The sequence below is a fragment of the Zalophus californianus genome, chromosome 13 (genome assembly GCF_009762305.2).
Source record: "Zalophus californianus isolate mZalCal1 chromosome 13, mZalCal1.pri.v2, whole genome shotgun sequence".
Taxonomy (NCBI): Eukaryota; Metazoa; Chordata; class Mammalia; order Carnivora; family Otariidae; genus Zalophus; species Zalophus californianus.
In genome coordinates, this window is record NC_045607.1 from 50,498,625 (window position 1) to 50,511,769 (window position 13,145).

The following is a 13,145-nucleotide window of genomic DNA, read 5'->3' on the forward strand; positions in this document are numbered from 1 at the left end:
AACTATTTATTTCTGCATCACCAGTCCTAACAATTTTATCTCATAAGTCCTTCAAAAACTTCCTTTGTTCTTAGAAGAAAATCCCAAATTGTACCATAATCTATGAGAGCATGTAAGATCTAGCCCCTGTCTGCTCTCCCCCACCCTTCAGCCACAGGTCATGCTACTTTCTTCTCTGTTGTCTGAACTACAGCCACCCCAGCCATATTCTACTGCTTTAGAGGCAGCCTGCTCTTTCTACCTCAGGCCCTTTGCACATTCTGGTCCCAATGACTGAAATGCTCCCTCCTCCCCCAACCCTTTATCTCCTACTAGGTCTCCTGAACTTTTCTCAAGTAGAGAAAAAGTATGGGAGTGATACACTGGATTGGATCACTTTTCAAAAAGAATGCTTGCTCATCATACTCATTGCTTAATATTTGTTATGTTTAAGGGTTGGGAAGAATTTGTGAGGCTGCATCTTACAAGGTGAGAGCATATATGTACAAAAAGTTATTTAATGAGAAACTGCTAACAACTCATACATAGAGGACATGAGTTACTCTACATAAATTATGTAATATTCTTAATATGGAGTATAAAATAGCCATTAAAATTACACCATAAGAGAGCCATAAAGCCACTTCTATTAGTAAAGTAAAAGTCATTCCTACCGCTATTGCGCATTACAACACTCAGTATTTTGACGGGAGACTCAGCTCAAGGACGATTTTTTTTCCAGCAAATTCACAGACTGACTGTGTCATCAAAAGCAGGCTCTTGCCCACCACTTTGAATAAATACCTTATTTAACAAAAGGTATAATGACAAAGATACACAGATTTATTTTAGTCAACCATGATTAACACAAATAGTTCTACACATAAAAATCAAAATAAAGACTGTCATGTGCAGGGCCAGGCAAAAAGTGGGCATGACAACCTGAGATCTCATGATGAGGTCACCAAGAGCGGGTCTCTGGATGAAGTCAGGGAGACAGGGCACCAAGTGGCCAGAAAGAATTGGCCAAAGCTGATTTTAGTGTCCCCGGTTCCCCATGGTAAATGCTTCCTCACCTGAATTCTGGTTCTCTCAATCTCCTTTAAGCGCCCACTTCCTTGTTGCATGCCCCCTTGCTCTCCATTGTCTTACTCCTACCTGTCTCATCTCTCAAGAAGAGATCTAGCATGGTCCATTGTATCTCCAGTTAGTGTTGTGTCTCTGAGGCACATGTTCACAGTGGTCCGGTGGGGGATGATGGTTCTGCACAGAAGGCCCCACATGCACCATCAGTCCCTGCATGAAGTCCAGCTCCTTCATGGGAAGCCCTCTTGGAGGGTTTGTCTGACTCCTTATCTGGGAGGGCCGGGCAGGAAGGGATATGACTGAGGAAGGTTTCACTGACGAGGCTGGACACACAGGCCAAGGGAAGTTTTTTTTTTTTTTTTTTTTAAAGATTTTATTTATTTATTTGAGAGAGAGAGAGAGAGCATGAGAGCGGGGGAGGGTCAGAGGGAGAAGCAGACTCCCCGTTGAGCAGGGAGTCCGACGTGGGACTCGATCCCGGGACTCCAGGATCATGACCTGAGCCGAAGGCAGTCGCTTAACCAACTGAGCCACCCAGGCGCCCCAGGCCAAGGGAAGTTTTACAAAGAGAAGCTAATGTATGATGACAGAGATAGATTTATAGTTCTGATTTCCTGGAGGTACCAGAATATTTCAGAGAAAACCAGACTGGGCGCCTGGGTGGCTCAGTTGGTTAAGCGACTGCCTTCAGCTCAGGTCATGATCCTGGAGTCCCGGGATCGAGTCCCACGTCGGGCTCCCTACTCAACGGGGAGTCTGCTTCTCCCTCTGACCCTCTTCCCTCTCGTGCTCTCTCTCATTCTCTCTCTCTCAAATAAATAAATTAAAAAAAATCTTTAAAAAAAAAAAAAGAGAAAACCAAACTGACTGTTCTTTGGAAACAACATGCTTTAGATTAAGATCTTCCTCCTACTTATTCTAAACTGGGTTATGTGGCCTATAAATCACAGGCAGAGGTAAAACCTCTGATTTTGGGGTGGAGATTTAGGATCCAAGAAATCCCCAGAGAAGGGGTGCCACTGCCTGTCCACTCTGTCCACTGAGTATGGCCAGGGAACCCGGCTTTGGATTTGCCACAGAAGGGGATATGTGATGAGGATGGCAATCAGGCGACTGGAGCTGGGCCCTAGAACAGCAGCTGTTCGTTTCTGGGTGCTGTGGGTGTGAAGACCCTTAGGGTAGATATCACCCACTAGTGGTCCAGAGGAAGGGAGAATCAGCAGCTGGGCTTTGTTTGGCGGCTCTGTGTTGGTGTTTTTGCCTTTTTAATGGAAGGTAAATATCTTTATAAAGAACATACTACTACCCCCTATTGTCTACTCCTTCTCTGCTTCTTTCTGACTTTCTGTTCCTTATAGGCCTCTGAGTTTGCAAGGCCAACTAGAGGGCAATTCCTATATATCACAGCTCCTAATAGCACTGTTTTCGTTCATGACTCCTACCCACTTCTGATGAGAGTAAGCTCCAGATTCCTGTTGGTCTTACCTCTGCAGCCTCTCTGATGTTCCTCCACCCTTTATCTTTCCATCACCACTGCCCTGAGTTTGGGCCCCCATTACCTCTTCTCTAAACTACCAAGACAGCTTTTTTTTTTTTTTTTTTTAATGATTTAAGTTTTAAGTCATCTCTACACCCAACATGGGGCTTGACCTCACAAACCTGAGATCAAGGGTCACATGCTCTGCCCCCTGAGCCAGCCAGGCACCCTGACTACTAAAACAGCTTCTTAACTGGCCTTTCTGTCCCAGTATTTCCTATCTTCAATCCATTTTATGAACTGCTGTTGGCTTACTCTTCTGGAAGTCTGGCTCCTTAATGCCACTCTCTGTCTGCCTTTTTCTGAACTCCTTGGCCAAGCATTTAAGGTCTTCCGTGGTGCAACTGCAACCCAGCATACTAAAGCCTAAGCCCCTCCACGCCATTTCTCCACTCTGGGCCCCAGCCAGACCAAAGCACACACTGTTCGCTTACAGTCTTGGGCTTTCCTACTTCCATGAATTTTTCACGCTCATTTGTTCACTTGGAACACTCTTTGCTTCCATCTTGGCACATGCAGTGTGCAAGGCTGAAGTAAGAAACCACCTCCATCCCAGCCAGAATTCATCTTTCCTCCTCTAAACTTCTGTAGCATTGTCCATTTTCAGGGTGACTGAGGTTCTTGCCTTAGCTTTCCTACTAGCCCTAAGTCCCTGAGAGTAGAATCTGTATTTATCTTTGTATCCCTCAACCTAGCACAGGGTTCCATTAATATATGAACAGATGAATTAACACATGAATGCATTTCTCACCTGCAACTTGGCAGTTAATTGTTACATTCACTCCTTGTACTGTTTTGATGGTGCTTCCCACATCAACTGTGATGGCAGGCTCCTCAGTGTTGATCACAGTCCCTCGTGATGTCTTCACTAGTGGTTTTCCTGAAGGTGGGAAGGAATGTGAGATTTTACTAGATGGTGGCTGTGGGCTTGGGGTGTTCCCTTGAAACATGGGCTGACCCACAATGAACAACTGGTATACCCAGGCTTTTCCCACTAACCATGTTTTCCTTTGAAAAAAACTGTAACTGCATGATATAGAAACCATCCACCCACCCAACTCATCTACCATAGAACTGTCAGGAAAAGAACACAGATTGAAGAATCTGAGGACGGAGCATAGTATCTAACAAGCTGGGATGATTTGTGCATTTTGTCCTTAAATTTATAAATGATATTTCTCTTATTTTTAAAGGTTTTTTTTAAAAAAGATTTTATTTTTCTTTTTAATTTTATTACGTTATGTTAGTCACAATACATTTCATCATTAGTTTTTGATGTAATGTTCCATGATTCATTGTTTGCATATAACACCCAGTGCTCCATTCAATACGTGCCCTCCTTAATACCCATCACCAGGCTAACCCATCCCCCCACCCCCCTCCCCTCTAAATCCCTCACTTTGCTTTTCAGAGGCCATAATTTCTCATGGTTTGTCTCCCCCTCCGATCCCCCCCCTTCGTTTTTCCCTTTCTACTATCTTCTTCTTCTTCTTTTTTTTTTTAACATGTAATGTATTATTTGTTTCAGAGGTACAGGTCTGTGATTCATCAGTCTTACACAATTCACAGCGCTCACCATAGCACATACCCTCCCCAGTGTCTATCACCCAGCCACCCCACCCCTCCCACCCTACTCCCACTCCAGCAACCCTCAGTTTGTTTCCTGAGATTAAGAATTCCTCATATCAGTGAGGTCATATGATACATGTCTTTCTCTGGTTGACTTATTTCACTCAGCATAACACCCTCCAGTTCCATCCATGTCATTGCAAATGGCAAGATTTCATTCCTTTTGATGGCTGCATAATATTCCATTGTATATATACACCACCTCTTCTTTATCCATTCATCTGTTGATGGACATCTTGGCTCTTTCCACAGTTTGGCTATTGTGGACATTGCTGCTATAGACACTGGGGTGCATGTACCTCTTCGGATCCCTACGTTTGTATTTTTGGGGTAAATGCCCAGTAGTGCAATTCCTGGGTCGTATGGTATGAAATCGTTTTTATATACCCTATGCTTAATTCTTTGTAAGCCAAATGGAGTTTTGTTTTAGTTTCGTTTAGTTTTAACCATTTTATAGGCAGGACACGCTACGATGGTATTCACTCTGCTGTGCCTTCATTAACTGTGAAGAAAACCATAATTCAATTCAACCCTTTAACCTGTTTTTTATACTTTTTGTTTTCTCCCTCATCTATTTATCATTATTCCTGCTTGCCCTGTCACACAGCCTCCTGTGCCCCTCTTTCTTCTCTTCTTCCCTCTTCCCTTGTAACTGTGCTCTAGGTTATTAAGCTCATTGAAACTATGTTCAAAGGCAGAAACTTGAGTAAGATCTGAAGATGTACATAGGCTCTCCATATCTGTTGTGACTGTTTAGGGGTCTTTTCCCTTATTTCACCTGTATTCCATATATTTGAGACTATGTATGAGCTGATGTGAAGATGAGTGACTTGGTACTACAGTTTCTAAGAATAATGCAGGGTGAGAATAGGGGAATGCAGCTGGAATGACCCTGAGTACACCTTGGCTTATCTACCTTGCCTCCCTACCCACAGGAAGCTCTCCAGCTCGAACTCTAATTATACCCTAAATCTAAGCCTCGGGCCCCCCTCTGTCACTATGATCTGACGCTGCCACCTTCTCTGGATGGACTGCTGCAGAGCCTAACTGGTCTCACTTCCACGTGTCTTTCACTACAGTCTCTTCTTATGTCAGCTGGAGTGATCTTTCTCAAACACAAATCAGATCATGTAACTCTTCGGATTAAATTATCCAGTGCTTTATCGGTGCGATTAGAACAAAATTTCAATCTCCTTTTTATGACCAGCCATGTCCCCTATGTGTTCCTCTCCTCCCTGACTGAGGCCACACTCCCCAGCTAGCACTGCTCCCACACTGGCCTTCTTTCCCTTTCTCCAAAAGATCAGCTCATTTACCACAGCGCTTCCCTTTCCCTGCCATCCTCCAGTTACAGACTTCTGCATGGCTGTCTTCTTCAGTCGTTTCTCAGGGGCAAGTAGCACCTTCTAGTAGGACCTTTCCTAACCACTCCATCTAAAGCATGTACCCCTTTATCCCTGGCCAGTCACTATGTATCTCACCACCACCTTTATTTTCTTCATAAGCAAAGAACCATCAGAATATATAATTTATTTGTGTATTCTCTGTCCCCCACCACTCACCACATAGCCTCCATAAAAGCAGGGATCACATCTCTCTTGTTCTTTTTCATTCCTACCACTGAGTCCTGACAGATGGTAGGTCCTCAGTAAACATCTAGTAAGTGAATATATGTGTGAATGCGGTGTGCTATGTGCGTTATCTGAATTTGTTTTTGCTTTCATAACAAGGCAGGTGAAGTATTTCTTTTATGTAATCAAGGAACATAGCTTCAGAGAGGCTCCATGGATTGTCCAAGGCCAGAGAACAGCAAGGAATAGGGCTAAACTTGACGCTAGATTTTGACCTGAAGTCCAGTGCTTCTTATAGGGGATCTCAAATCCTTGTCTGTGGATTGGCTGCCTCAGAACTCCCAGGGTACCTATTAAAAACATAATCTGTCCTGCTATACTACAAGTCGCCTCACTGTGTAATAAAAAAATACTGTGCCAATGGAGAAAAGTAGGTTAGGGACCAGAGAGTTTCAGACTCACAACTACTAAGTTATTTTTCCTATAGGAATTTTAATAATAAAGGTGGTTTTTATAGCTGCAAGTGTATAGCTATAAAATTCAAATGTCACTGAATTAAATCCAGCCCTTAATTAATTATATTGAGCTTTTGCTCAAAAGTAATGGCCTTTTGTCCTGTCACCAGAGGGCTGTCATTAGCACAAGCTACTTGTATGTTTCTTATTACCTTCGTGATCCACTGTTAAGACAAATCACAAAGTAACCCAAGTATTTATGATCAGTGGAAATATACAATGAAAATAACGTTTCTTAAACCACTCAACCTCTTACATCTATTAGAAAAAGCTTGTATATATTACTGAGTCCCATTCTAGATCCACTACATTTGAATCTCAGGTGGTTTAAAACCAGCACACAGGGCCACGACTTTGACTTGGGACACGAAGGTTCTTCCTACCCCAAGAACAAGGCAACTATGAGATGGTTTCGGGTGCCTTCTGATTTACTCCATCATGGTTGCCAAGGAGACAGTTTCATCCAGTGTGTACAACCATCCCATTCCAGTATGCACAAGCAGAGGCTTCTCCAGGACAGAGCTCAGACTGCTGATAAAGTTGTCTGTTCTGGGACAGAAGCTGTAATCTCTATTTTCAACAAGTTCATAGGTAATTCTGATACACAGCCAAGTTCGAGAATCAACAGATTACACTCTTCTGGTTTTTCTGTAACTGATTTCTCTGATTTCCTGGTGAGTTGGGGAGATTTCTTTTGAGGAAAGAACTGCTAGTTCCCTGTTCGAAATTTTCAAGTTGGAGCTCTGATTTTCATGGTCAACTAACAACAATAACCAGCACAACAACAAAAAATACGAGTCTATTTTAGGTCACCTGGACGATCACCTGGTAAGTTAATACTGCTATATGATGCCATGCCTAGGTTTGTGTCTGCTTCTAGTCACATGAACGAGTCTGACTTTAATTACAGAGGTCAACTAAGAAGAAAAAAAACAGAGATGCAGAGAGAGTGAAATGAGAAATTATATGTTTGTTTGAAGACAGTGCTAAGAAACAAAGAGTCAGGGCATGCTGTACTAAAAAAGGCTTTCACAATTGGCAAAACAGGAAAGTGCCCTGAGCGTGGGCCGTAACCACTGGACCTGCGCAGTGTGAGCCGTGCCTGGGCTGGCAGGCCTGTGCGCATGCGCCGCCGGCGGCTACGCCCTCCTGCGAGTGCGCTCAGCCCGCAGATCCCATGTGTGCTGCTTCCTGGTGTGAACTGATAGGGCTTCTAGATGACACTTTAGTTTAACCTATGAATTTGTGTTACAGTCGAGTAAGAGCTATACAGAAGGAAATTATGCCTCGTTTTATATGCCCAAGAAAAACAAGGAAATGGGAACAGAGGCAAGTGTTTCCACTTATTGGGTCTAATGTGAGGAATCAAGCTTGTCCGAGAGAGTCGTACTCAGAGACAGAAGCATTGAGAGAATCGTCTTTGCTCAGTTCAGACCTCATACCCCTTAGCTTTTGGATTATGGTTCGGGTTAGAAGTAACGCGGAACAGGGGAAATAGAGCCTCACTCGTGGTCAGGGAGGGCAGCCCCTGTCCAAAGCGTGAACGCGAGGCGCGGCTACACCTTGTGTGTGGGTACCCATCCGTGTGCCTCCTCGTGATGCCTTTACAGCAGAGGGGCTCGGCCCCCCCAGGCACTGTTCTCATCCCGAAGCACGAGCATGGAGAGACAGGCATGGACAAATGAGCAGCCCCAGGAGCAAATGCTCAGAAATACATTCCTGTGTAGAGTCTGGGCTCTGGCTCGTGCCTCTTTCCTGCATGTGTGACTCTGGGTAAAATCAAAACCCAATGGGAAAAAATCTGAACATATGTGCCTGAAAAATATCTTTGGCCCAGTATAAAGGTGATTGAGAGAGGAGCCAGAGGAGATGGAAGGTTTGTTTTTTGAGCGCAGCCAAGAATAGAGAGCATTGTAAGTAACTTTTTCTCAGGGCCCAAGGCCAGGCCTCTGCTAATAGGAACTTTGTTTTTAACGGCAGGATGCCTTCCACTCTAGAAGCCACTGCTGACACGGATTTGCTACGAACCAAACTCTTTTCTTCTTTCTGGTCACACAGCTAGGTCACTTTCCAGACTCTGCAATTAGGTGTGAGCAAGGTACCGAGTTCTAGCAGATGGAATGTGCAGAGAATGCCACTTCTTGACCCCAATCTACAAAAACCCTTTTGAGCAATAATTTTAGACTTTATGTGAACAGGAATAATCTATCATATTTTAGCCATCATATATTTATGGTTTTGTTTGTTACAGTAGTTAGCAAATGCTAATCCAGGCTTAGTGAATATTGGTTGACTCATTAAATGAATCAAATGGGTCTTCTTTTGATTCTAACATGAGTCACAAACATCATTTGATGGCTATTATTAGCCATCAAAAATGAATTGTACTTCAAAGGCTTGCAATTCTGCCTGTGGAGCTGGGGGTAATCTATGCTAGGAAGTGCGCATGTGCATGCATTTCCAGGCAGGGCGAGACATGTTGAGGATGGCTGGGATACAGGGCAGTGACAAGAGAAGGGACTGCAGGCGGCGGGTTTGAAGACTACTAAATGGCCAGGTTTGAGATTCTGAAGTGTAAACTAGCAACTGGCAGAGTGTTTCTAGAGTGCCACTCAGGTACGGATTCTGGGTTACACGCGTGAGGACTGAGCAAGTTATTCCTGCTTTGGTTTTCTACTTCTATAGCTGTAGGGCTGAGGAATAAGTACGTTAATGCATGTAAAGCTGTTAGAGCGATTCCATAGCACAGTGTGAGGTTGGAACAAATGTTTGTGATCATCGGCATCAGCTCTGCTAAACTGGAGAGGAAATGTTATGATGGGTGTCGATGAACTAAGAAAACAGACAGAAAGGGAAAGTTTAAAGAAAAGAAAAAGGAAAAGGACCGGAAAGAGGAGAAGAATCAAATCTGTGGCTGAGAAGGAGCTCAACTGCCTCCATTTTGAAGAGCTATGAAGGTTTCGGAATAATTAGAAGTAATTTAAATACAAGGGATTCTCCTGAAACTGCCATCAGCATCTGGACAGACACAGAGAGCTTAAACGTCACCCCAGAGAGCTTAAACATCGTTGGAGACCCCAGAAAATAGCTACTTGCAGAGAAGTTGTGAGACCTGTATGCCAGGCTGACTTGCGGGGGACCCCCGGGTCACTGTTCAGGAAACCAGCTGTGGTATCCACAGCGGCCCCAAATCTCAATCCAAGAGAAAGGTGAATAGGTCAGTGACACCCACTAATGAAAATATTAGAGTATACAGTGATGCACTGTTATAAATTTCACATACTTTCAACATCTGAAACTAAACAAATTGCATTAGATCCAGATTTCATCAGTGGATAATGCCTTGTAATAAGTGAGAATATTAAAACAATGCCATAAGAAATGCTTGCTTCTACAATTTATCACAGGCTTCTCACAAGGGCCACTGGAATTAAATCTGCAAAAACTCCGTGAAGTGAGAATTCCCAGTTGAAGAATTTGAGACTCATGAGTTAAATAAAGTTTAAGGGGCCACGATCAGTGTGATCCCATGAAAGCCCTTATAAAGACCAACATCATCTTATACATCTGAAATGAGTAATGACAGATACGGATACTGACTATTACTAGTTACCATCCCATGCTGGCCAGAAACTTCTCAGGATCTGGCTACCTGGCCATTTCAACAAGAGTCACTTTGTTACAGATAATAGTTATTATTGAGATGCATGATTTTTTTTTTCTTGGTCTGGTTCTCCTTCCATATGCCTTTCGCATTTTATAGCGCAGGGATTTTTTAACTCCTTCCTGTCCTGCTGTCTCTCATGAGGTCTCCTTCACTTAATTTTTACCTCCTGCCTTGAGAGTTGACATCTGACCTTTCAGTCCACTCTGCTTAACCTGGTACCCTTTCTCATCACCAGTCCTCTGGGAACCTTTCCTCTCACTTGTTACTTTTCCAAGACATCACTGGCAAAAGCTATACTTCTTTGCTATCTAGTCTTCTAGTCTCCCAAAGATAAAGGAAGTAAATTTGTAAATGTTAGAATTTCAGGTAAGGGGAGTTTATAGCTCGTAGTTGTGGTGGCGGAGGGACTGACTGTTGTTCTTGATTTGTATGTAAGAAATTCATAGAACTCTTAGGTCTTCAAGAGACCCAAGTGTGTATCTATTTAAAACCCCTCTGTTTATAATAAGGACACAGATTTATAGTTCTAAATCTGCTTCTAAATTTTGTAATGAGGCAAATACTTTCCTTAGACTCTTACTTATTCCATTATTACAATAAGCTTCCTTTCTTGTAATAGTAAAAAATAAATGTTTCTCTTTCATCCAAATCATTACATGGTTTTAGTTAGTATAATCTAATAAAATAAATTATTACCCTTTGCGTAATACTCTGACTACACAGGGAAATGTGGTGTAATATCTGATCAGAGAATACAGGATATGGAAGATTTGACTGGAGGGTACTGGTAACCTCCAGGCTATGTTCACAGCACAGACATGTTTAGCCTGAAAATAATTTTTTACAAGTTTGAATTAGTTGGGCTCAGTTAAAAATGGAGAGATTAAAAGTGTGTGTGTGTGTGTGTGTGTGTGTGTGTGTGTGTGTGTGTGTGTGTGTGTTTTGGTTTGGCTTATCTGGGAAAATTAGAAAGTCTATCTACATTAAATTTGCATTTTTCTATGGCAACCGTTTGATGAAAATGAGCTGTGCTCTTCAGAAAGGGTATGGTAGGCAGAATAATGTTCCCCCTCAACCCAAGGTGCCTACATTCAATCCTTGGAATCAGTGTCTATGTTATGCTATATGGCAAAAGGAAACTAAGGTTGCTAATCAGCTGACCTTAAATAGGGAGATTATTCTAGGTTATTTAGGTGGGCCCAGTCTGTCACACGAGCTCTTAAAATCAGAAGAGGGAGACACAGGAAGTTTGTCAGAGAGAAGTAACATGAGAAGGGCTCAGCCTGCCATTTCTAGCTTTGAAGATGGAGAAGAAGGCCAGATGCCAAGGAATGCAGTAGCTTCTAGAATCCGGGAATGGCACTCCGTTCAGTCAGTAACAAAATAGGGACCACAGTCCTCAGTCACAAGGAACTAAATATTGCCAACAATCCAAATGAGCAAAAAAAGCATTCTCCCCTAGAGCTTTCAGATAGGAATGCAGCCTGTTGACATCTTGATTTTATCCTGTGAGACTATACTAGAGTTTTGACCTACAGAACCTTAAGATTGTATATTTGTGTTGTTTTAACAAAGTTATCACTACAACAAAAAAGATATATAAATGACTAATAAGCACAAAAAAGAAACTTGACATCATTAATCATTAGAGAAATAGAAATTAAAATCACAGTGAAATATGACTTCTCATTCATGAGCATGGTTATAATAAAAAAAGGAGAAACTGGAACCCTCATGCACTGCTGGTGGAAATGTAAAATGGTGCAGCCACTTTGGAACACAGTTGGTAATTTCTTAAAAAGTTAAATCCAGTGCAGAATCCTTGACAAGGGACCGCATACCTAGTACAAACATGTGATGCTGCAGCCTCTCCTAGAAACGACTAACCCAGGATATGCTATATCCCACTATCTGTCTGACCACGCACCCTCTTCCCTCATTCCTTTGGATAGACGTGAAAATTGCCTTTTCAGAATTTGAGATGGGCTAGCTTGGATCATTGGTACTTCTTTCTTTCCTTTAGTCTACTGAGGAGCAGAGCAAGTTGGCCGGATTCTCCTGCTATGTTCTTATCCATTTTATCTAAGTTCTATAAAAGCTAGGGCTCTTTAGTGGGCATGCTCCACATATGTACATATTAAACAAAACTTAAGGATGTTGATTACTCAGTATTATATCAGATAATAAAATCCCTTGATGGCAACTTGGATTAGTCAATGGCCATTACACTGTTGTTCACAGCACCATCTGAAATATAGCCAAACATGTCCACCTTTGCCTCTCATCTAATGCCCAGGAGAAAACCTTCCTTTATCCATCTTTGTCATTGGTGACAGGACCCTCTCTGAGTCTAACTGTCTGTGAAGCAAAGTTCTCCTTTGGTTAACAGAAATGCTGGATAAAAATTTCAGAAATGTCAATCTTAAATGACTTATGTTATAAAAGCCTTACAAAACTGCTTGTCTTTTATTGCAGCTACTACATCATGATGGGGAAGGGGTAGAGAAAGAAGAATTTCAAGGAAAATGGCCTTTTTAAATTTTCCTTTTATTTTATTTTCTGTGATCTCTTTATTAGACATAGTATGTGTCAGCTATTCAACTCATAAAAAAGCAGAAAAGCATGCCAGGAAAGGAGAAGTATTTTCTGTCTCTCTCTTCCTGTGAAAACTTCAGATGAGCTCATCTGTATTCTCCCCTTTCAATGAAAGATATGCTCAATCCCTCATCTTCTTCTCATTTTCCAGTGATGATGTCAGGCAGGCCTTACAATATCTCTTTTGTGATCTTATAATATCAGTGACAACCAAAAACGCTTCCCTTATGGCTATGACCTCATCCATGGTCTACACCTGGACAGGACTCATCTGCATTGGTAAGTAGAGCTAAACTCCACTGATCCAGACTGAAGCAGTTTACCAGCAAACTACTGCTTTCCTTCAAAACTGTGCCTTTGCCATTCAGATTGGAAGGTTCCTGAGCAACCTGGCTGAGTGTTGAATCTGACTAGTCGAGATGGCTCTCCCATCTTTGCGCCCATATGTATACACACCAGAAACTCTCCTTTATCCAGAACTGTCTATACCTGATGTAAAGTAATCAGTACTTCAAAATGTGGGTATGTGACATTATGGGGACATTCTTATACTCCTCCCTACCTCC

General features: G+C 42.4%; 1 protein-coding gene across 1 annotated transcript in view; it reads right to left on the reverse strand.

The window, feature by feature from the left end:
• ADAMTSL1 (ADAMTS like 1) overlaps positions 1-13,145 on the reverse strand; it is a 406,966-nt gene that overhangs the window by 102,141 nt on the left and 291,680 nt on the right. Inside the window, exon 21 of the mRNA XM_027616409.2 lies at positions 3,354-3,482. Coding sequence (XP_027472210.1) covers positions 3,354-3,482 — 129 coding nt within the window. The remainder of the gene's footprint in view (positions 1-3,353; positions 3,483-13,145) is intronic.